The 25872-nt window shown below is 37.7% G+C and overlaps 3 protein-coding genes across 3 annotated transcripts; all 3 read right to left on the bottom strand.

Moving 5' to 3' along the window:
• Positions 1-722: 722 nt before the first annotated feature.
• On the bottom strand, positions 723-8435 carry LOC114147571 (lactase-phlorizin hydrolase). The gene is made up of 12 exons (XM_028022053.1): positions 7824-8435; positions 7081-7729; positions 5433-6986; positions 5072-5337; positions 3903-4193; positions 3630-3828; positions 3092-3294; positions 2894-3000; positions 2616-2747; positions 2234-2457; positions 1803-2069; positions 723-1503 (listed from the first exon to the last, which is right to left on the bottom strand). The coding sequence occupies exons 1-12, from the start codon at positions 8433-8435 to the stop codon at positions 1298-1300; spliced, it is 4710 nt and encodes a 1569-aa protein (XP_027877854.1). The 3' UTR covers positions 723-1297.
• A 33-nt stretch (positions 8436-8468) lies between these two features.
• LOC114147568 (lactase-phlorizin hydrolase-like) lies at positions 8469-11016 on the bottom strand. Its single transcript, XM_028022051.1, has 5 exons — positions 10398-11016; positions 10132-10202; positions 9594-9671; positions 9417-9510; positions 8469-8494 (listed from the first exon to the last, which is right to left on the bottom strand). Exons 1-5 carry the CDS (start codon positions 11014-11016, stop codon positions 8469-8471), a joined length of 888 nt encoding a protein of 295 aa, XP_027877852.1.
• Positions 11017-13041: 2025 nt separating this feature from the next.
• Positions 13042-25601, bottom strand: LOC114147565 (lactase-phlorizin hydrolase-like). Its single transcript, XM_028022047.1, has 17 exons — positions 24966-25601; positions 24729-24799; positions 24301-24378; positions 24142-24235; positions 22945-23029; positions 22226-22859; positions 21483-22131; positions 19836-21389; positions 19474-19739; positions 18482-18772; positions 18208-18406; positions 17826-18028; positions 17634-17740; positions 17344-17475; positions 16987-17210; positions 16502-16792; positions 13042-13196 (listed from the first exon to the last, which is right to left on the bottom strand). The coding sequence occupies exons 1-17, from the start codon at positions 25582-25584 to the stop codon at positions 13042-13044; spliced, it is 5652 nt and encodes a 1883-aa protein (XP_027877848.1). The 5' UTR covers positions 25585-25601.
• Positions 25602-25872: the final 271 nt, after the last annotated feature.

Here is a 25872-nt window from a genome sequence, read left to right as displayed (position 1 = left end):
CAGAATAACGACAATCATTTAACACTTGTCTCATGCAGCACTTTAATGCAATGAGGATGCAGAGTGCAAAAGCCCCAAAGTGGATGATGGCGCTACCAATCAATCCCCGATAGGTTTACTAGCTGACAGGTGATTTACAAATCGCAATTTTTTAAAATGAGATGGGACAAATATTAACACAGGAAAATTAATAACTTTTCAAGAAATGTCCCACTGTATTTAATTTTTTTTAGGAATATATTCAATAATATGGATTAATACAAAAATACTACATCACATTTTAAGAAATATTTGGAACATGGCACAGTCAAACGAACAGAGAAACCCACCAGGTGCTGCAAAGCAACACAGAAAGCTGGACTTCTGTGTAAAACAGTTATGTGTGGGAGAATAACTGAAGCTGGTCAGAAAGTAGGTATATAGATAAGATGCTGCACTTCAAGATGGTTGACATTGTTATGCTGTCAACCATAACAATGGTTGGTCAGGGCCATTGTTACAGGGCCAGCTACAGGGAAAGTAGCTGTCAACCATAACAATGGTTGACAGCTACTTTCAGGAGCTGTTGTCTTCAGATTCTGAAAGTAACTAGCAAAGTAACTTGTATTCTAACTAAGTTACTTTTTCAAAGAGTAATCAGTTATCAGAAGTCCAGTTACTTTTTCAAGATAACTATACCGATAGTGTTGGAGGGGAACAGAAAAGCCCAAAATCAAAACATGTACAGTGTGATAATATGTTTATTAAACAGAAGTTTCACAGGACAGGCAAGGGAAAGCAGACAATAGTAGGCTATTATACTGGGATTTCTTTCAGTTTATCTCAAACATTGGAAAAAAAAGGTACTTGAGGAAACTATAAGTTACTGGTAGAAACAAGAAACATTTTACAACAGGTAGAACAAATCTAAAGTTTTACAAAATGGGTTTTCCCACTGGTGGACTTCAGTAAGCTTAATATTTTCCCACAAACAAACTTTCATTGCAAAGTGGAACAGAAATGGCTTAAAAAGCATAAACAGCAGTGCAAATCAAAAATTACGTCCATTCATCTCAGTTGTTGAATGTCATATCCAAAAAGTTCCCATTAAGCAATAATCTCCTCTCCACATCACTGGTTATATAAATGAATTACATCTATTTTTCTTTTTTAAATACAGTACAACTACAACATACAATGTTGGGAAACTCTGACTTCTTTGTTGAAGATTGTTTATTGCAGAATGTTTATCATCCTCAAATTTAAACATGGACTTCACATGTTCATGTCTGCATTAAAAAAGTAAGTCAAACTGAAATCAGGATCTCTTGTCCAGCTCTACATTCTCAGTTTTTTTGGATTTTTTGGAACTCTTCTTTACTAAAAAGAAGCCAATGAACAAAGAAATTGCTCCAGTGAGTGCTATAATTAGAAGAGCAAATGTTGCATTAAGTCCAGTCTCGGCATCTTTGGCAGAGAGCTTCATACCCAAGAAGTTCACATTGTTCATTGGCTCTTTTGTTGCTGTGAAAAAAATAAAGACATTTATTAGTAATCTGTAACAGGGTGTTTAATGTAAAATTTACTTTATACTTTTAGCAATTCTTCCTGAAACATTTAACATAGGTTTTTGCATAAGCTAGCTTTCTAACTAAACTAGTTTGTGCTGGAACAGTTTCTCGTTGTTGGGTTTATTTTGACCAATTAAGTTAAATGTATCAAGATCGGATATGTCTCAATTTGTAATTTTATTTTTGAGAATCTTTAATCTGACCTGGAATCAGAGAAACTAAGTTTACTTTCTAAGAAGTTAATCTTTTTACCTTCAGGCTTAGGAGTGAGGGTGGGAGTTGGGGTGGAGGTAGAGTTCCAACACTCCTGAGGTCCAGATGCTGGGTCGGGAAACCCGTTGCAGCTGATGATGGAGGAGTAAAAGGACACGGAGGCTTTGGGGGTTCGAGGCAGATCAGGGTCTGAGCGGTTGACATAAAAAAGTCCAAATCTCTCTGTATAGCCAACACCCCATTCCAGGTTGTCCAGCAGAGACCAAGCAGTGTAGCCAATAATATTGACGTCATCAAGCAAATAAGCTGCAGAAAAAAGAAAATGTAATTAAGCACACAAGCTGGTAAAAGGTATTAATTTATACAAGTCTCCAGTTTTGAACAACTGAAGAAGGCTATAGCAGATTTTCATGTAAACATGATTTACTCACATTTTAGATGCTCTATATTCTATGAAGTTGTTTTAATACCTTTCAGCACTTGGTTGATGTACTTTTCATAATAGTATTTCCTGTGAACGTCATTCAGATCAACTGGCCCATTTTCAGAGACACCATTCTCAGTGATGATAATGGGAGGATTTCTGTACTCGTCCTTGATGAATTTCAGCAATCTTCGGAGACCAAATGGTGTCATCCTCAACCAGACAGAACCGGTTTCCAACCAGGTCCGATCACTAATAACCACCACACCCCTGTGACAAGTGAATAATTATGTAATTTAGAGTTTAAATTGAAAACATGGACTTCTTTTACAAGAATATTTAGGAAAAATGTGATAAGAATATGCAAATTCATGATTTCCACATGAAGTTGATTTTAAATTGCTTTGTGAGAAAGCTAACGGCCTTACCTGTCTGCTTCAAAGTGTTGAGTCGTTCCAAAGTCTACAGGGAATGCCAAGACACTGCAGTAATGGTTTAATCCAAAATAATCATATGTGCCATTAATTCGCTTAATTTCCTCAGGAGTAAACTCGGGCAGCCTAGAGAATAAAAATTCAAGAAGAAATTGTATGAGAGAAGACATCAGTGGGTGTAATAAGTTGAAAATCAAATTAAGAATCTGCATAGGCATTCATTTGGCACAAACTATAGGCAAAGTATTTTAAAATGTAGCCAAACATTTTACCTGGATTTTGTCAAACCACCTGCAAGACTTTGGTCTAGAACAGATTTCTTCACCAGTGGGCTGTAGTCACCATTAAAAATGGGATGGGCCCACCAGCCAAGATAAAACTGTGGATAGGTTTTGACACACAGCAATTATCAACTACACCACCACACCAAATGTTGTAATTGTTTTGTGTTATACAATCATAATATATACCTCAACCACATTTCGCGCAGCTTCATAATCCTCTTGCTTGTACGGGTTTCTGGGTTCTGCCCAGTCTGAGTTTACAGTGATGGAGACCAATCCTCCCTGTGAGGCTCTGTATTTGTCATTGTAGACATGCCAGGCCTCTGCATGGAATTTGATTATGTTGCGGCCTACAATGTATGGAAGAGTATCTGGTCGGTCGTTGAAACCTGGAAAATATATTAAATATGGTGATGCAGAGTTTTCATGTAGGTATACCATATTTTCCGGACTATAGAGCGCACCTCACTATAAGCCGCACCCACAAAGTAAAAAAAAAAAAAAACTGGAAACGTACATATATAACCCGCACCAGACTATAAGCCGCATGGTTCAAAATGTGGGAAGAAAGTAGCGGCTTATAGTCCGAAAAATACAGTAATTAAATGTTTGTAAATGCAGCCTATTTTCTTCATTAGGAGTTCTGCATTGATTAAAGTCCACAAGTCTGACATCTATCATGCTTAGCATAAAGTGTAATTCCAGTTAAGAATACTTTACATACCTGGGGCATGTGCACCTTGGACATGGCCTAATACAGTTATTACGAATGGCTCATTGAAAGTGATCCAAAGTTTCACTTTTGGACCAAGATTCTCAAAAAGGACATCTGCATATTCCTTGAATCTTTCAATGATGGTCTCATTTTCCCAACCTCCAACATCCTGCAGAGCTTGTGGGAGATCCCAGTGGTAAAAAGTGACCTGATCCAAAAGAAAAACAGTTGGTAAAAGAGGTAAAACACTTTTCTGAATGATTATTTTTGAGAAATACTTACTTGAGGCTCAATGTTTGCTGCAATGAGAGAATCCAGAAGTTTTTTGTAGTAATTTAGACCAGCCTGATTGATGTATTTGGTAGTACCGTCAGGTAGGATTCGTGGCCAGGATATGGAGAAGCGATAGTGAGACACCTTGACTTTCTTCAGTGCAGCAATGTCATCTTCCATCTTATTGTAACTGTTGCAAGCAACATCCCCAGTGTCATGCTCAGATATTTTTCCAGGAGTGTGTGTAAACTTGTCCCAGATGCTGAGACCTTTTCCATCTTCTCTCCAGGCCCCTTCAATCTGGAAAGAGGAAAATCAGAACAGAGAATATGCCTTGTTACTGGACTTTTGGATAAAATGTCTTTTTTTTTCCACAGAAGGAGCTAAAAAATAAGGACTTAAACTGAAAAACTTAAGTTAATCTATTTTATTTAAAGTTAAAAATATATATATATATATTAACCATTATTTTAGCTATTTTTGTAAACAAAAAACACAAATGAAAAATATAAATTTAAAACTATTGTTGACCATAGCCGTTTAAATCTGACATTTTTTCAGTTGAACTAAAAACTGAGGGAAGAAACTATTTTGGGTTTTCAAGAATAGATTTTGTTCATGTTGCTAATTGAAACCAGAGAATAAGACATCAGCACGTATCAGGAGACCTGAATGATTTAACAGGAAGTTGCTCTATTTTGTAAGTCTGAGATTTGACTGCATTTTCCAACGTTTAGGAAGAGAAACTGTTCAGTAACTAAGGCGGATCTCACTTTGAGCTGTTAATGATGCTCTTAATTACTTTAAACTTTAAACACTGACATTTTTACATTTGGTTTGGAGTAGTAGTGCAGCCTATAGAACAAAAAGATGTTTTGACTTTTCCTTTACTCCTAATATTTATATTAAATGATAGCTCAAAGTTAAAACATAAAACAGAATGTCAACAATTATAGCTCAGAGAAAAATTAGAACTGATTTTTAAAAATTTATTTAGCAATAAACTCTCCTGTAGCAGTTTTCATTAAAAAACAAAGGTGTTAGCCATGACCAAACATCTTGCTGAAACCAGCTGAGTGCAAAGTCAGTTTGTGGATTTGACTTGACCTTAAGTTAGATTGACCTGAAAATAAATGATCAAAACATTTGGATTATATTTGTCATGTAAGCTTTTTTACCTGGTATGATGCTGTTGCACTGCTCCAAATGAAATCCTTTTTGAATTCTCCATATGTCATCTTTTCATCTTCTGGCAACGGGAAACCATTGTCCTTCATAATATTGTAGTAGAAATGAGCTGAAAACTTAGGTGTTCTTGGTTGGTTTGGGTTATTGAAGTCTACGTGGTGCAGACCAAACCCAAAGAGGTAGCCATAAAGGAACTGAAAGGAATCCATGAGATATGTTGCATAGCCTTTCACCTTGACTCCATCTAGTTCATAGGCTGTTAAGAGAGACATTACAAACAGACAGAAATTAATTGTGAATGATCAAGACATTGTAATATACAACAAACATTTTTGATATTTATTACTGTACCTTTAAGAGCCTCATCAATATAAGTTTTGTGAAGAAAGACTCTGTCGATTTCATCAAATGCCCATTCCCTGGGAGTGGCAACTGAATTTTCAGTAATGTAAATATCTGGATTTCCATATTCTTCCTTGATCCAGTTGAGAAGCCTTCTCATGCCAAATGATACAGCTCTTGTGAATCCAATTGGTGTCGTTGGTTGATCAAGTATCTCTTCTTCTACATAGTCCCAGTCACTTAGATAAGATGCTGGAGAAAATGCAGCTGTAACATGGGTTACTAGCCTGGTGGTGTAGTGATTCACACAGAACATGTCAGCAGTTCCTTTGATCAAGTTCTTTTCCTCCTCTGTGAAAGAAGGGAGTCTTGATTGTGAAAGACCTTGGAGTTCACTTTTAACTAAAACTTGGGCTTTCATGGCCTCTGGATAGTCTCCATTCTTGAAAATTGGGTGGGCAAACCAACCCAGGTTGAACTGCATTGCACGGTCAGCAGCAACAAGATCACGAGGGACATTGATATCTTTAGGTTCAACCCATTCAGCATTAAGGGCAATGGAAACCATACCTCCCTGAGAAGCACGGTATTTGTTATCATATGTGTGGTATGCTGTAGCGTGAGCTTTTATCAAGTTATGTGCAACTTGATATGGTGCTGTTCCTGGCTCTGTGATTTTTGGAGGGATTTGTCCAGTTCCATATCCTAGCCATGCAAGTCCTTGAGGGTCATTCATGGTCATCCAGAATTTTACTCTGTCACCAAAAGTGGCAAAGCAGAAGTCACAATAATCATTAAAAATGCTAATCATCTCCACATTTTGCCAGCCACCAATGTCTTGTAGATCTTGTGGAAGGTCCCAGTGATAGATTGTGACCATTGGAGTGATTTTTCTGGCCAAGAGGCCATTAATAAGTCTGTTGTAATAATCAACACCCTTCTGGTTCAGGGATTCACGTCTACCATTGGGAAAGATTCTGGACCACGACAGAGAAAATCTGTAGGTCTTCACCTTCAGTGCTTGCAGCATGTAAAGGTCTTCATCGGGTCTATTGTAACTGTCACAGGCAACATTTCCATTCACATCTTCAGGAATACCACTACCTGGGTTAATACTGACTACATTCCATACACTTTGTCCTTTCCCATCCTGGTTATATCCACCTTCAATCTGGTAAGCTGAAGATGAGACGCCCCATAAGAAGTTTTGTGAGAAATTGCCATAGTGATACATTTGTCTGTCCAACCTTTTCTGTGGTGTAAATTTTTCCCAAACAGACTTTGATGCAGATGGGACCTCTGAGGGTGGCAGTGGAGTGGAACGTTGAGGTGGTGATATTTTCACACCTTCAAAATGATCTTGTTTACTTGAAACAAAACCATTTTGCTCAATGATCTGAGCAAAGAAATATGCTGATTGTTTTGGTGTTCTTGGTCTGTAGCCATCTTCAAAATTAACATGATGTAGTCCAAATCTTTCACTGTACCCTTTGTTTCCCTCAAATCCATCCATAAGTGATTGCACTGTGAATCTCTGCACATCCACTTTATCAAGTTCAATGGCTGTAAAAGGAAACAGAAGACAACGTAAAAAAGTTATGGCTGGTTTCTTTCTGCTAAGCAGATGACAAATAATACAGAAATTACAAGCACTAACCTTTTAGGGCTTCACTAATATAACCTCTCATGTACTCTATTCTGCTAACATCATTCAGGGTGTCTCCACTGTCATCTGTTGGCATGCCATTCCCAGTTATGTAAATGGGCACATTGTTCACGGCTAGATATTTAGTTTTAATGTAGTTCAGAAGTGACCGTAGTCCTGTGGGCATGGAGTAGATCCAGTCTGATGCTGTAGCAGGCCATGAGGGGTCCACTTTTGCCAGGAAGTCTCCAACTCCTTCAGGACCAGGGGTGCCTCCACCTACACTGCTGCTAACTAAACGGGAGGTATAATGATTTAAACCAAAAAAGTCAGAAGTTCCCTTGATCCTCGACTTCTCTTCATCGGTGAAAGTTGGAAGTACTGCTGGCGTAGATGAGGGACACTCTTTTGCTTTGTTTGCAATCTGAGTTTTGAGAACTTCTGGATAATCCCCAACTATGAAGATTGGATGGGCAAACCAGCCTAGCATAAACTCGAGGTAGCGCTCTGCAGCTTCCTTATCTTCAGGTTTTTCAGCATCAGCAGGTTCTGCCCAGTCAGAGATTAATGCAATGCCCACTTTCCCTCCCTGTGTGTTTCTGTAATTGTCATTGTAGACATGCCAGGCTTCAGCATGGGATTTCACTATATTATGAGTGACCTGTAGAAATAAGAATTAAAAAGTGAAGGGTTAGAGCCTAAAACAATTTAGACATGTTTAAAATGTTTTTATGTGGGGATACCACTATGTTTACCTGATAAGAAGCAGTCACGTAGTCTTTTATTCCCGGAGCATGCACACCTGTGCCATATCCAGCATGGCTCACCACCCAGGGACTACTGAATGTGTTCCAGCTCTTGACCCTGTTTCCATATCTATGGAAGCAGAAGGCTGCATAGTCCATGTAAGCTGCAACAATGGAAGCGTTGGTCCATCCACCATCGTCTTGGAGAGCCTCAGGCAAATCCCAATGGTAGAGAGTGGCAACAGGCTGTATGCCAGATTCAATAAGAGCATCGATCAGATTGTCATAGTAGAGAGCTCCTTCTTCTGACAGGCTATCTTTGTGACCAGAGGGGAATATACGGGCCCAGGAAATGGAGAACTGGTAGGTGTTGACTCCAAGACCTCGCAAGAGGTAGACATCTATATCAACCTTTCTGTAGCTGTCAGCAGCTGTGTCAGCAGTATGATTATTAAAGGCTTGGTTTTCATGACCAAAGCGATCCCAGATGGTCTCGCCTTTCCCATCTGCTGCCCATGCACCTTCAACCTTGAAAGACTCTGTGGATGTTGCCCATTGGAAGCCCACAGGGAATGCTTTAGTGAGAACATCTGTCTTCAGTGCTTTTGGCTGCAGACTCATGCAAAATCTTCTGATAACTGCTACCCAACCCTTTCATTCTGCTGAAGTCTGCTCCACCACTTAAAAAAAGACATCAAATATAAATTAGAATGAAAAAGCACTTGGTGTATGTGTTACTTCTTAAACAAATCTTACCTATCTACAGTGTCCTGCATTTCCAACAGGATCAAAACATTCTTCATGTCACATCCAATGATATTCAGATCATCACTGCGCAACACTGTTTGAGAATGTTTGTACAATTTAAGATTCATATAAAATAAATCTAATTAAATCCACAAATACATTTCCTTCGTTTTCATATTTGTGTATGTTTTTCTTCTAAACATGCACTTTTCACTTTATTCAAAAAATATATTTTATTTACAGCATGCTAACCTGTACAAAACAAGACCTCAAGCCTTTAATTAGTAACTTGAAGCTCCGTGCCATTGTGCTGTAATAATCCGCAACTATATAAATTAGTTTTACAGTGCACAATTATCAAAAAGCCAACAGTGAGTAAAATTGGAAAAAGAATGGGTTTTTCGCTTCTCATTAACATTTGATGGTTATACAAAGACCCATAAATTATATTAGAGGTAATGATTTAGAAACTATTGACAATAGTTATGATATGTTGGCTGAACTTTGGTCAAGTTTTGGCATTCATACTGCCCACCCTGTTTGATGAGGCGGAGGGCTAGAATCAAACCCACAACTTTGCATGTTTTACAATATCAACTGTTCCCTGTAGACCACATCCACCCATATGCAATAATAATGTTTTTTTACAACTAAAATTTATGAAGTAAAACGTGTATTTTTTAACTAGCAACAAAGTGTAATGAAGTCATAATTTCTTCGTGTCAGAGAATCAACTAGCAGATATGTCTGACTTACATGTGATTTACACATATAAAGTATTAGTATTTACTGCTGTATATGTATATCTAGCATATAGATAGAAAAATATTACTTGGCAGCTGTAACAACACTTACCGTTCAGCAAGTCTCGAAGAGGCTCTTGTTCATTGTGTGAACAATCATGAACTGTCAGCCTGTATATCAAGATAGGCAGGTTTCCAGTGGTAATCTACAGCATAACACAATATGAATGAGGATTTAGTTTATTTTCTTCATGTAAAACATTAGAAAAAATTATATGAAATAGTTTACCTGTAGGTTCTTCAGCTCCTCTGCAAAGTTTGTTGATGAAGCGCAGCTGTAATCCATGTCAACTGACAAGAAATCAACCTGTAAGGAACAGGAGATGAATACAGTAGTAATAATTAGCATGGGAAGTGAGGAGATGATAGGCTGGCAGCCAGCTCAGTAGTTGCTCAGTGGTGCAGCAGTTTAACTCAACAGAAATATCTGTACCAAAATAAAGGTGCTGCAAAGCTAAATATGTTTAAGTTTTTAGCATTTTTATTGAGATACAGTTAGCTGGTATTGAAGTTAGAATGGAAGCAGTTTTAAAGTTTTTTTTAAAAAATCCTTCATTTAATTTTTCTTTACATTGTTTGTAACTTCTGAAATGTAGTTATGCTGAACATTTTGTTTTAATATCAACAATTATTGAGCAGCTTGTAAATAGATTAACCAGTGAAAAAGTGAAAAATCATATTGTTTTCATGTTGTATTTTAATTTATTTTAAGAGCATCTGAACATATGTAATTGAATACATACAATAAACTTGAAAACATAACTTACAGTTGTTGAACCTTTAAGTTGGGAAAGTGCAACTTCATCTCTTCCTTTCAACCCAATTGACAGACGTCTCCCTGCACAAATGTAGAAGCACATATACATTTAAAAAACTTTGACTTTAGTCAGTTTTGCACTGAGATGCTTGGATAACTAATTTTTTCCATCATTTCTTGCTATGGACCACTACGTTAATTTTATTGACATTTAGTCAATAAAATTTACACTATACAGTTGTGTAGTGTATTCCATTTTTGTATGAAATAACTCACCAATTCCAGGGAAGTTGTGATGGTAAAACTGGTAAATCTTCTTGTTCAGCTGGAGAATGTTTTGCAGACGGTGGTCACCTGCAGCCTGGCCCGCATGCAAAACCTCATCCAGGTCACTAAATGTCACCCATGACTGTGCCAGTGGCCCAAACTCCTTCAAAGCGAACTCGGCATACTGCTGAAACATCTCTAGCAGCCACTGACTTTCCCAGCCTCCATACCTGGACCTCAAAGACTCTGGAACATCTGACCCATGAAGGATGACGAGTGGCTGCAGTCCTTCCTCCAGCAGCTGCTTCAGGAGGGTCTGGTAGCATCTAACTACACCTGGTTGGGGTTCGCTTGACAGGCCTGTTGGAAGGAGCTGGACCCACGACAGCGGGACTTTGACGTGTGTCACCCCTTTGCTGTGGAGGTACTCAAAATACAGTTTGGAGTTGGCTGGTATGGGATGACTGCAGTCAAAGGCAACATGTTCCCCATTGCTGAAAGTTCTCAGCTCTGGTTGTGCCAGGGGGCCTGCAAGAAGCACAAAGTCATCCTGTCTTTTCACCCCCCTACCTTGACTTCCAAGGATGCACAGAAAATACAAACAGCCCAGCCACAGTAGCTTCTGCATCGTGACCCAAAAAGGATGCACTGAGGATTTCCTCTGATTGGAAAGCTATTTAAAGGATAAAGCTCCTCCTTTTGGACATTTTCTCTGTGGCTGTTATAATGGTTATGAAACCCAGTTGATCTAATATTACTGTTTTATTGCCCATGTCTGATATTCTCAGGAACACTTTGAACTCACACATGTCAAAAAAGGCCTCCTCATCATATAACCATGGTTACAGGCCTTTTATGGTGAACAGTACTTGTCAATATGAATGTCTGGGAAGGAGTGTAGTACACTTCACTAAAAGATTAGTGTTATAGAACCATCAGTGTGAGAGTGAAATTTCCACATAGATTATGCATGTTCACAATTACTGGATTTAGTTTGTTTAGAATCAGGTTTAAGTACATTTTCTTTCTGTTTGAAAATATTACAAATACACATTTAAATATATTGTGTCACTTCCCGCTCTTTATAGTACGTAAACACAACCTTAGATAAGTACCGTAGCTGCATATAGTATGTTTGTTTTTGCCACAACTAGACAAAAAAAAAGTTTGAAAAACGTGTTATGCATTGTAACTTAAAGCAATGGTTTCCCAGATTACCTCATTTGGTTGTCATGTCACCCTGGAACTGTTTCTTTCACTCACTTTTTTTCCCTTTTCAATGCATTACCTTTTTTATAGCAATAATTGTATGATTTAGCTCTGCCATTCTTCTGGACTCTTTTTTCATTTTCGTCATCCCTGTTATTTGATTTTTGCAGTCAGGGATTATTGTCTTTTTTCATGTTTGAGCCAAGCTACTTTGAAAGACAGTTCGTACAGTACAGTTCGTATAATGCAGTATAACTTTGTCATGGATAAGCTGATGTAGGCAATAAATAGATGTTTTGAAAAATAGTCTAGAGGTTTAGTCTTTTCAGCTTTGCAAACATACCCTAAGAAAGGTATACAGTTTCTGCTTTTACCATTATCTATTTACTTTTATTATAATTTAGAATATTTTGATGACTGCAGTGTCTTGTGATGTAGCTCACGTTTTAGGCAGTTTTTCTTTTAAGCAACTCCTGGTTTGATTTCATGTTGGATCACACTAGAGAAAGGGTTATGACTATACTGATACTATTTTTCCTCCTTGTATACAAATAATAATACTTAATAGTTTTATTAACTTTTACACATCAGTCCATCTAATATTTGCTAAAGTTGAATAAATCATTGATTTCATTTGTAACCTCTGGCAGCTTTTTAACATTTACTTTATCAACTCCCATTTCTGTATTTTTTAAAGGCAATGAAATTGATTTGTCATCCATTATGGATTTAATATTTCGCTTCATTTACTTGGTTTGTAAGACATCTGTCATGTGCATAAGGCATTTAAAAATAAAAATATTCGGATATCCTATTGGTCTGAGGGACTGAATGCACTATGAACATTTCAGGTATGAACCGCACAGACCTGCTTACCTGATGCGCCCAGAAGCTTGGAACCAACTGAAAGAAAACCTAAGAATTATGTTCTAAAATTATTTTTAATTTTAAATCAGGTACACAAACTTCAGTGTTTACTGCCCATTTCTTATAGAGGACAGTTTTATCTGCTGATCTATGTTCTATTAGATACAGGGGGGGGAAAAAAGCAATTGTCAATATTTCTCCTTTAGGAAAAAAGATATAAGAATACCTAATGTAGGCCATAGACCACAGGAGTTGAGCAGAGTGGACCGCTAGCACTGTTGTATTCATGGTCAGTTTTCTTGATAATAATTGGCTTTATCCCCAGGAGAGAAATAAGGAAGACTGTGGATTTTATCCTCTGCATTGTTGTCAAAATAGTTTTCACTGTTCATATTCAACCCATTCTCACTCCCAACTCGTCATATATTGACGCATGGGCGGTCCGTCATCGTCACATGTTGACGCGCAGGGTACCCTTTCGCGTCAATATGTGACGCGAGGTGTTTTACACTATGCCTTACCGTAAGTTTTGCCCTAAACCTAACCAAATCGTTGGGTTTTTAAGGTTCGGCAGCGGTTACGAGAACCCTTCGCGTGAATAATCCACGTAACACATGTGACCTGCCCAAATCGTCAACATGTGACGCTGAAGGACCCTGCCCAAGTCGTCAACTTTTGACGCGAAGGGGGTACCCTTCACGTCAAGGGACAGACGCATGGTCAGAAATTGTCCTAAGTCGTCAATATATGACGAGTTGGGAGTGAGAACGTGTTGTCATATTAGTGCATATTAAGAAATATTTTGCATTTTAACTATTAAAATAGGCAGATATAAGTGTTTTTCAATGTGGTCTAAAGTACTGGTGAATTATAATGTTCACTTTAGTATGAATATGGAGAACAGCAATAACACAGAAGACATCCAATTCCCACTTATTCTTACTTTTTATGAATATTCTAGAGTTAGCACATGAGCACAGCTAGACATGAAAGGACGTTAGAAAAATAGTAAATTTAAATTTATTTAAAAGTAAGACTGTGAGGATTATTTGAAATTGATTTGCGGAAAACACAAGCTGGCACAAGTTGTGAAATATGGAGATTTTGTATTTGGTATGCCTAAACTCCTTAGTTTTATTATTTTAATGTTGCCAACAATATGCTGGGCAAAGTAACTGTTTCCCAAGGCTAATTTGATGAATGTAAAGGGCATTTCAATGTGAGAACAAACCAACCCATTACCCTATTCTATTCAGTAAGTAGGTTATCTCTTCCAGAGCAAAATGTGAACACATTTCACATGTTCTAACAACACTGGCTAATGAGTGCAGAAAAATAACTTCCCATTTACTACCGTCAGGTTGTAATAAAGCCTCACGTGCATTTATGGAAAACCTTTTAAAAACTGTTTAGTTATAAGCTGTATCTTTATTCTCAAACAGGGACTCAATGAAAATGTACCTGTGAGTCTTCACACTTCACTCCTAAGAGAAATTTTCCAACATATAGACATCTTCACTAACTCAGGCTTTTTTATAACAATGTTTTTTTTTACTTTGTTTGGTTAGTTAGCGCCTATTCTAGAAAAGAATCTTGGTATACATTTTTGTGTTTTTACATAAGTTTATTGCATTACTTGGCTGCAATCAGTATGGTAAGGTCAAACTTTAAAGGATTTTGTTATCAAGTTTGTGAGAAGTTTGTTTTTCTGTTGCCTGTGTTCATTAGCAAGAGTAATAATGGCAGTATTTTATAAGTATGATAATATTTTTCATAACCTTTTACTACAGACCCAAAGTTCGCTGTAACTGAGATAATAGCAACACAACCCAAGAGACTTTGATTTATTTAATCGGATTTTGAAAAAGAAATGATTAATTTGATTCATTAAACACATGTTTTGAAATGTATTGCAGGATGGTGTTTTTTCTGAAATATAAGAATTTTCTAATGCTTTAGGGTATTTGCAAATTAGACAAACTCCTTATTATGAACACTGGAAATACTGTTTGAAAAATGAGGACATGGGCTAAAAAAGAATATCTCTTTAGCACAAATGCAACATACCAACAGATACTCAAATATGTACCGAACTAAGATCTGGGATTATATGGATTCAAGCAAATACATTAATTACATTTATCTAGATATACTGTATTAAGCATTTTTTCCCCACTTGTAAAATGCTTTAGGTAGAACATGAATTTGCATCCTTATAATGAAGGTAAAACTATGAAACCTTTTTTTCAAATTACAAACTGAATTAAATTTGCTCAGAGAGAACATCAGTGGGCAGAGAACAGCAATATTTATATCTTCTACTGCATTCAGCTTCTGATTAAAGGTCAGAAATGTAAAACAAACCACAAAAAACTAACAAAGTCTGGGGTTGTGCTACAAGATCTATCTTTAAAATAATGTCTTATTGTTGTGGAGAGGTTTCTAATGGATCGGGAGATTATATTATCCCTGAATTAAGTAAGCATAGACCCTAGAATTGGTGCCAGGAAAATGCAATTTAATAATCTCTATGATAAACGTAATAAAAAATGTAGGTATATTGCCCATATCAAACAGATCAGTGCCTTATCCTTAAGCCAAGCCAGTTGGAAAGGCTTGGCAGTGAGCACCTGCTTGTTGGCACAAATAAGTGGACTTTCCTCTCAGTATCCCATCCTTGACCCACTGTGGCTCATGAACATGCTCCCCCCTCCTTCTCCAAATCGTTAAGCACTTGACTGAAATTTGCTACAGTTCATATTGTGAAGCCACCAATTCTGGGAGAATATCGTTTGGACAGATGAGACAAAACTGGAATTTATATATATATATTTATATATAAATATATATATTTATATATATATATATTTCTCTCTCTCTCTCCATATATAATTAGAGAGAGCGAGAGCGCGAGAGAGTATTCATTTAGCTTATGAGCTGTTCACAAAGAAAACCGGCACAAGAGTAAATCAAGTATGAAGAGCAGAAGGTGACTTACAGATACAGAGCAGTAAAAAAAAAAGAAACAAAATGCACAGTCAGAGGTTCTTTCAAACTAAATAAAACAAATATATTTGGAAGAAACAGATAAGTACAAAATCAATTTGGTTCATTTCAATATTTTTATTTATTAGAAGCTTGATAAGCAACACAAATCTGATATTGGTTGGTTGTTATGTTGTGCGTTGTCCATTTTGTCTAACAAAGATTGACAAGATTGTTCTAAATGTTACAATAAGTTACTGTCACAGTAACTAACAGTCGTCTTTTTATTTGACAGTAAAAATTTCACACACAAAGAAAGCTTAGAAGCTAACATTTTATTGCTTTTATATCACTTTAACCGTGTCGACACAAAAACATTAACAGTGTAGTAAGTAGAATGAATCTGAAGTTTTACACAGGATTGAAATGGGTTTCACCATTAATTTACTTCAGTTAGCTTAATATTTTTCACACCAAAAATAAGAGGTAGAAAACTTCTCTACTGAAGGTTGAGTTTTTAGCAGAATTTACTCCTTTAAATTTAGACATGGATTTTACATGTTTATATGTCTGCATTAGCTGTTATCACAATTTTCAGTCCAACTCTATATTTTCAGTTTTCTTGGATTTTTTGGAGCGCCTCTTAAATAAAAAGAAGCCGACAGACAAACAAATTGCTGCGGTCATTACAATCAGCAAAGCAAATGCTGTGTTAAATCCAGTCTCAGCTTCTTTGACGGAGAGCCTCATACCAAGGAAGTTAATTTTGTTGATTACGGTGATCGGTTCTTTAGTTACTACAGAAAAAGATAAATACATATTTTTATTAACAATCTTCAACAGACCATTAACAGTGAAATATTTCCAAACTTTGTAACATTGCATTCTGAAACAAATACAGAGACTTTTAGATAATCCAGCTGGTGCTAGTAAATTTGCCCAAACCTAATGTCGGGGTTATTTTGATCATTAAAGTTGATATCAATCACATGTCTAACTTTGCATTTTCGTTTAAAAAAAATTCGCTCTGATCTGAAATCAGATCACCTTACCTTCAGGTTTAGGAGTTGTGGTAGATGTAGTGGTAGGGACAAAGGTAGGGATAGCTGTAGGGGTAGGGTTCCAACACTCGTGAGGTCCAGATGCTGGGTCGGGAAACCCGTTGCAGCTGATGATGGAGGAGTAAAAGGACACCGAGGCTTTGGGGGTTCGAGGCAGATCAGGGTCTGAGCGGTTGATATAGAAAAGTCCAAATCTCTCTGTATAGCCAACAGCCCATTCCAGGTTGTCCAGCAGAGACCAAGCAGTGTAGCCAATGACATTCACGTCATCAAGCAAATAAGCTGCAGAAGAAAGAAACAATTTTATAATACACAAAAACTGGAAATTGATATTTTTTTATGTAAGTTTCTTGATTTGAATATTTGATGAAGGCCTTAACAGATTTTATTCAGACCACATATTTGCTTTTTTCTTAGAGATGTCCTTATTAACTATTTTAGATGTCCTTAGATAGTCCATGAAGTTGTTTAAATACCTTTCAGGACTTGGTTGATGTACTTTTCATAGAAGTATTTCCTGTGTACATCATTCAGATCAACTGGTCCGTTTTCAGAGACACCGTTCTCAGTGATGATTATTGGAGGATTTCCGAACTCATGCTTAATGAATTTCAGCAATCTTCGTAGGCCAAATGGGGTCATCGTCAGCCAGTGTGAACCTGATTCCAACCAGGTACGATCTCTAAGAAGTACCACGCCCCTGTAACAGGAATTAGTCCAGGATTTAGCTGATTTAAAAACCCTGGACACTTTTAACAACAATTTTAGAAAATTTTGATAAACGATTATCAAGTCATTATTTAATTGTAAAGCTGGCTTTTAAAATGCATTACCTGTCTGCCTCAAAGTGCTGAATTTCCCCAAAGTCTACAGGGAATGCCAAGACACTGCAGTAATGGTTTAATCCAAAATAATCATATGTGCCATTAATTCTCTTAATTTCCTCAGGAGTAAACTCAGGAAGCCTTAAGGAGAAACATTCAAGAAGAAGTTGTATGACAGAAAACATCAGTGTAGTATGTAGTCAGTGTAAAACAAACTTAAGAAGAACCTCCATAGAGATTCCGTTGGACAAACTTTATGGTTTGCCCAAAGCATTTAAAAATAGAACCCAAGCTTTTACCTGGATTTTGTCAAACCACCTGCAAGACTTTGCTCCAGAACAGATCTCTTCATTAGTGGGCTGTAGTCACCATTAAAAATGGGATGGGCATACCAGCCAAGATAAAACTGTGGATAGGTTTTGACACACAGCAATCGTCAAAAATATCACTCCACAAGGTTTTCTGTTAAACAGTGACAGAACAATATATACCTCAACCACACTCCGTGCAGCATCATAGTCCTCTTGTTTGTAGGGGTTTCTGGGTTCTGCCCAGTCCGCATTTACAGTGATGGAGACCATTCCATTTTGTGAGGCTCGGTATTTGTCATTGTAAACATGCCAGGCCTCTGCATGGGCTTTGATTATGTTGTGACTTACAATGTATGGAAGAGTATCTGGTCGATCACTGAAACCTGAAAAAACACACAAAAAAACTGTGATGTTGATTTTCTTATATAGATGTAATTCAAATATTCTGCCAGTAAATGCAGCATATTTTCTTAGGAGTACTGCATTGACAAAAGTCTGACACCCAATATGCTGAAACTCTCTGAAAATAAAGTGAAATTCTGGTTAAGAATATTATACATACCTGGGGCATGTGTGCCTTGGACATGGCCTAATATGGCTATTATGAAGGGCTCATTGAAAGTGATCCAAAGTTGCACTTTTGGACCAAGATTCTCAAAGAGGATATCTGCATAATCCCTGAACCGTTCAATGATGGTCTCATTTTCCCAACCTCCAACGTCCTGCAGAGCTTGTGGGAGATCCCAGTGGTACAAAGTGACCTGATCGAAAAGAAAAACAGTTGGTAAAAGAGGTAAAGCATTTTTCTTAATGAATATTTTAGGAGAGATACTTACTTGAGGCTGAATGTTTGCGGCAATAAGGGAATCCAGAAGTTTCTTGTAGTAATTTATACCAGCCTGATTGATGTATTTGGTAGTACCATCAGGCAGGATCCTTGGCCAGGACACGGAGAAGCGATAGTGAGACACCTTGACTTTCTTCAGTGCAGCAATGTCGTCTTCCATCTTATTGTAACTGTTACAAGCAATGTCCCCAGTGTCATGCTGAAGTATATTTCCAGGAGTGTGTGTAAACTTGTCCCAGATGCTGAGACCTTTTCCACCTTGTCTCCATGCCCCTTCAATCTGTAAACAGGAAAGTCAGAACTGAAGATGATTTCTTGTTGCAGAATATCTGGAAGGTTTTTTGTGTGGGGTGGCAAAAACAAGGGCTAAAACCGAAATACAAAGCTTATTATTTTTGTGTGTTAATGCAAACCATTAGCACGAATGGTTTGCATTTGTGTAAAATGAAAACATAAGACAACATAGCAAATTTATGGTTGGTTTCTTTCAACTAAAAGCATGCCAAATATGAAATGTTCTCATTAAAAGAAATTGCTTATTTGAAAAAATTTAAAAATAACCTTTTGAAATGCACCTCTGATGAACAGAACATGAATCAATCGTTGAAATACATTTATTGACCTTTTAACCTCTGGTTTTAATTTACTGATCACTATTGTGATATCACACCTTGGTTGTTAATTGTTCAAGTTCTGTGACTAGGTCGTCGTGCTGGAATATTGGTCAACAACTTTAAAATAAAAACACCCCTCAGCTGCCACCTTTACAAAACAGCTTATTGGAAATCTGTGATTTAAATCTCATCACCACATCTAAAGTAGTGATTTGTTTATTCAGCTACAAAAAAAGAAAGACACTAGTGGTGATGAAGCACCCTGCTGGAACCAATCAGTCTGGGTAGATAATCTGACCTGAACATGATTTGATATAAGTGACAACAGCATTTGGATTACATATATTTGTCATGGAAGATTTTTTACCTGGTAGGATGCTGTTGCACTACTCCAAATGAAATCCTTTTTGAATTCTCCATATAACATCTTTTCATCATCTGGTAATGAAAAGCCATTATCCTTCATAATATTGTAGTAGAGATGAGCCGAAAACTTAGGTGTTCTTGGTCGGTGTATGTTATTGAAGTCTATGTAGTGGAGACCAAACCCAAACTGGTACCCATGAAAGAACTGAAAAGAATCCATGAGACATGTTGCATAGCCTTTCACCTTGACTCCATCAAGTTCATAGGCTGTTAAGAGAGAGGTAAAAAAAAAACAAACAGAAATTAGTTGTGAATGATCAACACAGTGTAATATACAACTTTTTAAAATATTTATTACTGTACCTTTAAGAGCCTCGTCAATATAAGTTTTGTAAAGAAATACTCTGTCAATATCATCATAAGCATATTCCATAGGAGTAGAAACTGAATTTTCAGTAATGTAAATATCTGGATCACCATATTCTTCCTTGATCCAGTTGAGAAGCCTTCTCATGCCAAATGATACAGCTCTTGTGAATTCAACTGCTGTTGTTGGTTGATCAGTCATCTCCTCTTCTATATAGTCTCTGTCATTTTGATAGGATGGTGGTAAAATTGCACCTGTAACATGGGTTACTATTTTTGAAGTGTAGTGATTGGCACAGAACATGTCAGCAGTTCCTTTGATTGAGTTCTTTTCCTCCTCTGTGAAAGAAGGGAGTCTTGACTGTGAAAGACCTTGGAGTTCACTTTTAACTAAAACTTGGGCTTTCATGGCCTCTGGATAGTCCCCATTCTTGAAGATTGGGTGGGCAAACCAACCCAGGTTGAACTGCATTGCACGGTCAGCAGCAACAAGATCACGAGGGACATTGATATCTTTAGGTTCAACCCATTCAGCATTAAGGGCAATGGAAACCATACCTCTTTGAGAAGCACGGTATTTGTTATCATATGTGTGGTATGCTGTAGCGTGAGCTTTTATCAAGTTATGTGCAATTTGGTATGGTGCTGTTCCTGGCTCCTCTGTGTTTGGAGGGATTTGTCCAGTTCCATATCCTAGCCATGCAAGTCCTTGAGGGTCATTCATGGTCATCCAGAATTTTACTCTGTCACCAAAAGTGGCAAAGCAGAAGTCACAATAATCATTAAAAATGTTAATAATTTCCACATTTTGCCAGCCACCAATGTCTTGTAGAGCTTGTGGAAGGTCCCAGTGATAGATTGTGACCATTGGGGTGATTTTTCTGGCCAAGAGGCCATTAATAAGTCTGTTGTAATAATCAACACCCTTCTGGTTCAGGGATTCACGTCTACCATTGGGAAAGATTCTGGACCATGACAGAGAAAATCTGTATGATTTCACTTTCAAAGCTTGCAGCATGTAAAGGTCTTCTTTAAGTTTATTGTAACTGTCACAGGCAATGTCTGCAGTCACATTATCAGGAATACCACTCCCTGGCTTCTGAGTGAATGTATCCCATACACTGGGCCCTTTTCCATCTGCATTCCATCCACCCTCAATCTGGTAAGCTGAAGATGAGACGCCCCATAAGAAGTTTTGTGAGAAATTACCATAGTGATACATTTGTCTGTCAAACCTTTTCTGTGGCGTAAATTTTTCCCAGACTACTTTTGATGCAGATGGGACCTCTGAGGGTGGCAGTGGAGTGGAACGTTGAGGTGGTGATATTTTCACACCTTCAAAATGATCTTGTTTACGTGAAACAAAACCATTTTGCTCAATGATCTGAGCAAATATATATGCTGATTGTTTTGGTGTTCTTGGTCTGTTTCCATCTACAAAATCAACCCGGTGAAGTCCAAATCTTTCACTGTACCCTTTGTTTCCCTCAAATCCATCCATAAGTGATTGCACTGTGAATCGCTGCACATCCACTTTATCGAGTTCAATGGCTGTAAAAGGAAACAGAAGACAAAGTAAAAAAGTTATGGCTGGTTTCTTTCTGCTAAACAGATGACAAATAATACAGAAATTAAAGCACTAACCTTTTAGGGCTTCACTAATATAACCTCTCATGTATTCTACTCTGCTAACATCATTCAGGGTGTCTCCACTGTCATCTGTTGGCATGCCATTCCCAGTTATGTAAATGGGCAAATTGTTAACTGGTAGATATTTTGTTTTAATGTAGTTCAGAAGTGACCGTAGTCCTGTGGGCATGGAGTAGATCCAGTCTGATGCTGTAGCAGGCCATGAGGGGTCCACTTTTGCCAGGAAGTCTCCAACTCCTTCAGGACCAGGGGTGCACCCACCTACACTGCTGCTAACTAAACGGGAGGTATAATGATTTAAACCAAAAAAGTCAGAAGTTCCCTTGATCCTCGACTTCTCTTCATCGGTGAAAGTTGGAAGTACTGCTGGCGCAGATGAGGGACACTCTTTTGCTTTGTTTGCAATCTGAGTTTTGAGAACTTCTGGATAATCCCCATCTATGAAGATTGGATGGGCAAACCAGCCTAGCATAAACTGAAGGTAGCGCTCTGCAGCTTCCTTATCTTCAGGTTTTTCAGCATCAGCAGGTTCTGCCCAGTCAGAGTTTAATGCAATGCCCACTTTCCCTCCCTGTGTCGTCCTGTAATTGTCATTGTAGACATGCCAGGCTTCAGCATGGGATTTCACTATATTATGAGTAACCTGTAGAAATAAGAATTAAAAAGTGAAGGGTTATAGCCTAAAACAATTTAGACATGTTTAAAAGGTTTTTACGTGGGGATACCACTATGTTTACCTGATAAGAAGCAGTCACGTAGTCTTTTATTCCCGGAGCATGCACACCTGTGCCATATCCAGCATGGCTCACCACCCAGGGACTACTGAATGTGTTCCAGCTCTTGACCCTGTTTCCATATCTATGGAAGCAGAAGGCTGCATAGTCCACGTAAGCTGCAACAATGGAAGAGTTGGTCCATCCACCATCGTCTTGGAGAGCCTGAGGCAAATCCCAATGGTAGAGAGTGGCAACAGGCTGTATGCCAGATTCAATAAGAGCATTGATCAGATTGTCATAGTAGAGAGCTCCTTCTTCTGACAGGCTGTCTTTGTGACCAGAGGGGAATATACGGGCCCAGGAAATGGAGAACTGGTAGGTGTTGACTCCAAGACCTCGCAAGAGGTAGACATCTATATCAACCTTTCTGTAGCTGTCAGCAGCTGTGTCAGCATTATGATTATTAAAGGCTTGGTTTTCATGACCAAAGCGATCCCAGATGGTCTCGCCTTTTCCACCTGCTGCCCATGCACCTTCAACCTTGAAAGACTCTGTGGATGTTGCCCATTGGAAGCCAGCAGGGAATGCTTTCGTGAGGAAAATATCTTTTTCCTGAGCAATTTCGTCACCATTTCTGCTGAAATGTGCTTTACCACTTTAAAAATGAGAAGATCAAATATAAATAAGAATGAAAAAGCACTCAATGTATCTGTAATTGTTTTACGTAAACTACTACTTACCTGTCTACGGTATCCTGCATCTCCAACTGCACCAACACATCCTTCATGTCGCATCCAATAATATTCAGATCATCTCTTAGTACGACTGTTTGAGAGAATGACTGTCTTATGACATTGCAATAAATCCAAGAATACTTTTCCTCAATGTGATATTTGAAGATGAGTTATTCCTGTAACTTTGCACTTTTCACTTTATTCAAGGCATTTCATTCACTAGTAATCCTTTACAAATCCTTAATTCTTAAGCCTCATGATGGTACTTTAATTATGCTGTCATTTTTCTTTTATTTCATGTTTGTTTTCCAGTGTCATTACATTATAAAATAACATCTGGAGAGAAATACTGAATAGTAGATACATTTCAAGATAATTCTATTGCCTTTCATATCTGATGGTCTCTTTTCTTAATCAAGTGTGAATGTTGCAACATCAGTGTTGGAGTAGCTGCAGTAAATATGGCCCTGATAAATGTAAATGGTGGTTTGCCATTAAAAAAATAAATATGTTGTACATATATTGAGTAATGCTTCATATAAAAAGTTGTTACTTCATTATTAAAAGTAATTGTAGAAAAATTGTTTTCACTGATTTTAATTATGAAATATGATTATTTGTATAACTTTAAAATATGTTTCTCTTTAAGAAGTAATTCAGTAATATTAGTAAGCTTGTATGTGCTATTTATGATTAATTCAGCGAATGTAATGGTTTATATAACATTTATATTGCTATGTCCATTTTTTAAATTAAAATTTGCTGCAATCTGTTTACTCACAGTTATGAACATATTTTGCAGTGTCTCTCCATGCACATCTAATGCTACATTTGCCACTACTATTTTTAATTGTACTTGTGATCTTTCTTGATTAGTTGACATATAATAATGATGCTAATGCTAGTAATAATAATAATTGACATTCTTTCAGTTATGGTCAGTGCATCCTGGCATTGTAGTGTTTATGAATTTGTAATTTGTACTTCTCTGTTCAGGTCAAGTTCTTTTCCTTTTTATATTTGCCTCTACACAATCTTGTTTTTAATCTGTTGGCCTTAATGTGTGATGCTGATACAAAGACCCGTTTATTACGTTAAAGGTAATAATTTACAAACTAAACAAAACATCTCATAATTTTGGGACTGAACTTTTGTTGAGCTTTTTTGTTCATGCCAGCCTGGGTAGTAGTGAACACCACATACCGTTCAGCAAGTTTCCAAGAGGCTCTTGTTCATGGTGTGAACAGTCGTGAAGTGTCAGCCTGTATATCAGGATTGGCATGTTTCCAGTGGAAATCTACAAAACAAGAGGCTGCAGTTTAGTTTTCATGTACATAAAACACCTCTATGAATGTAGTTTACCTGTAGGTTCTTCAACTCCTGTGCAAAGTTTGCAGAAGAAGTGCAGCTGAAATCCATGTTCACTGACAAGAAATCAACCTGTATTGATCCAGAGATAAATACAGTAATGATAATTAGCATAGGAAGTGAGGAGATGACAGGGTTGCAGTCATAGAACACAGAAGTTATGTTTCTCCTGAATAAGTTGGCAAAATGCATCCAGTTGTTTATTTAGTTTTTTTCTTTTCTTTTGTTTGTTTTTTTGCTGTTGCTTGCTTTCAGTTTTGGATTTCAAATAAAGACAGAGGAATTCACACCTGGGAAGTTTATAAGAAGTGCAGACAGCAAGTAAAGTTAGTCACAGCAAATTATTTCTTATTCATTTCTAACTCATTTTATACTATCAATAATATTAGTTGTTCACTTCTAACTGACATTAGACAACTTACAGTTGTTGAACCTTTAAGTTGGGAAAGTGCAGCTTCATCTGTTCCTTTCAGCCCAACTGACAGACGTCTCCCTACAAAAATACAGAAGCACAGAAGAAATGCATTTACAAAACTGAGTTTAGTCAGTTTTGCAAAGAGATGTAACAATAACTGTGCAGTTTTTCAATCACTCCTTACTATGAACTTTAAGTCAATATAATTGTGTAATGTATTCCTTTTTCATATGAAATAACTCACCAATTCCAGGGAAGTTGTGATGGTAAAACTGGTAAATCTTCTTGTTCAGCTGGAGAATGTTTTGCAGACGGTGGTCACCTGCAGCCTGGCCCGCATGCAAAACCTTATCCAGGTCACTAAATGTCACCCATGACTGTGCCAGTGGCCCAAACTCCTTCAGAGCAAACTCGGCATACTGCTGAAACATCTCTAGCAGCCACTGACTTTCCCAGCCTCCATACCTGGACCTCAAAGACTCTGGAACATCTGACCCATGAAGGATGACGAGTGGCTGCAGTCCTTCCTCCAGCAGCTGCTTCAGGAGGGTCTGGAAGCATCTAACTACACCTGGTTGGGGTTCGCTTGACAGGCCTGTTGGAAGGAGCTGGACCCACGACAGCGGGACTTTGAAGTGTGTCACCCCTTTGCTGTGGAGGTACTCAAAATACAGTTTGGAGTTGGCTGGTATGGGATGACTGCAGTCAAAGGCAACATTTTCCCCATTGCTAAAGGTTCTCAGCTCTGGTTGTGCCAGGGGGCCTGCAAGAAGCACAAAGTCATCCTGTCTTTTCACCCCCCTACCTTGACTTCCAAGGATGCACAGAAAATACAAACAGCCCAGCCACAGTAGCTTCTGCATTGTAGCCCGACAAGATTGCACTGAGAGTTTTCTTTGTATTGCTATTTAAAGAAAATTATCTCCCCATTTTATGGCATCTGTTCTTCTAAAGCTCCTTCATGATGGTTGGATGGTTATCCAAGTTATCTAATATTACTGTTTTATTGCACATGTGTGATATTCTCAGGAACAATGTACTCACACTTTCAAAAAAAATCCTCCTATCAGTTATAAAACCATGTTTGAAGGTCTTCAAAGGTGAACATGAGTACTTGGTTAAAAAAACATTCAGGAAATAATGCAGCACAG

Source organism: Xiphophorus couchianus, chromosome 7 (genome assembly GCF_001444195.1).
Source record: "Xiphophorus couchianus chromosome 7, X_couchianus-1.0, whole genome shotgun sequence".
Classification (NCBI taxonomy): domain Eukaryota; kingdom Metazoa; phylum Chordata; class Actinopteri; order Cyprinodontiformes; family Poeciliidae; genus Xiphophorus; species Xiphophorus couchianus.
Note: the sequence above shows the minus strand (reverse complement) of the source record. Positions and strands in the feature narration are given on the sequence as shown.

Bases quoted from the DNA above. Each gene is read 5' to 3' on its own strand.
- LOC114147571 (XM_028022053.1), bottom strand. From the start codon at position 8,435: ATGAGTCTGCAGCCAAAAGCACTGAAGACAGATGTTCTCACTAAAGCA. The intron at 5,338-5,432 runs GTACAGTAATAA...CTCTCTTAACAG, and splicing joins TATTGATGAGGCTCTTAAAG to CCTATGAACTAGATGGAGTC. The intron at 1,504-1,802 runs GTAAAAAGATTA...TTTTTTTCACAG, and splicing joins CCTCACTCCTAAGCCTGAAG to CAACAAAAGAGCCAATGAAC.
- LOC114147568 (XM_028022051.1), bottom strand. From the start codon at position 11,016: ATGCAGAAGCTACTGTGGCTGGGCTGTTTGTATTTTCTGTGCATCCTT. The intron at 9,672-10,131 runs GTAAGTTATGTT...TGTTCCTTACAG, and splicing joins AACTTAAAGGTTCAACAACT to GTTGATTTCTTGTCAGTTGA. The intron at 8,495-9,416 runs GTAAGTGTTGTT...TCTTTTTTTAAG, and splicing joins TCTTCGAGACTTGCTGAACG to TGGTGGAGCAGACTTCAGCA.
- LOC114147565 (XM_028022047.1), bottom strand. From the start codon at position 25,584: ATGCAGAAGCTACTGTGGCTGGGCTGTTTGTATTTTCTGTGCATCCTT. The intron at 24,236-24,300 runs GTAAACTACATT...CTTGTTTTGTAG, and splicing joins AGGAGTTGAAGAACCTACAG to ATTTCCACTGGAAACATGCC. The intron at 17,741-17,825 runs GTATATATTGTT...ACCTATCCACAG, and splicing joins CTGCACGGAGTGTGGTTGAG to TTTTATCTTGGCTGGTATGC.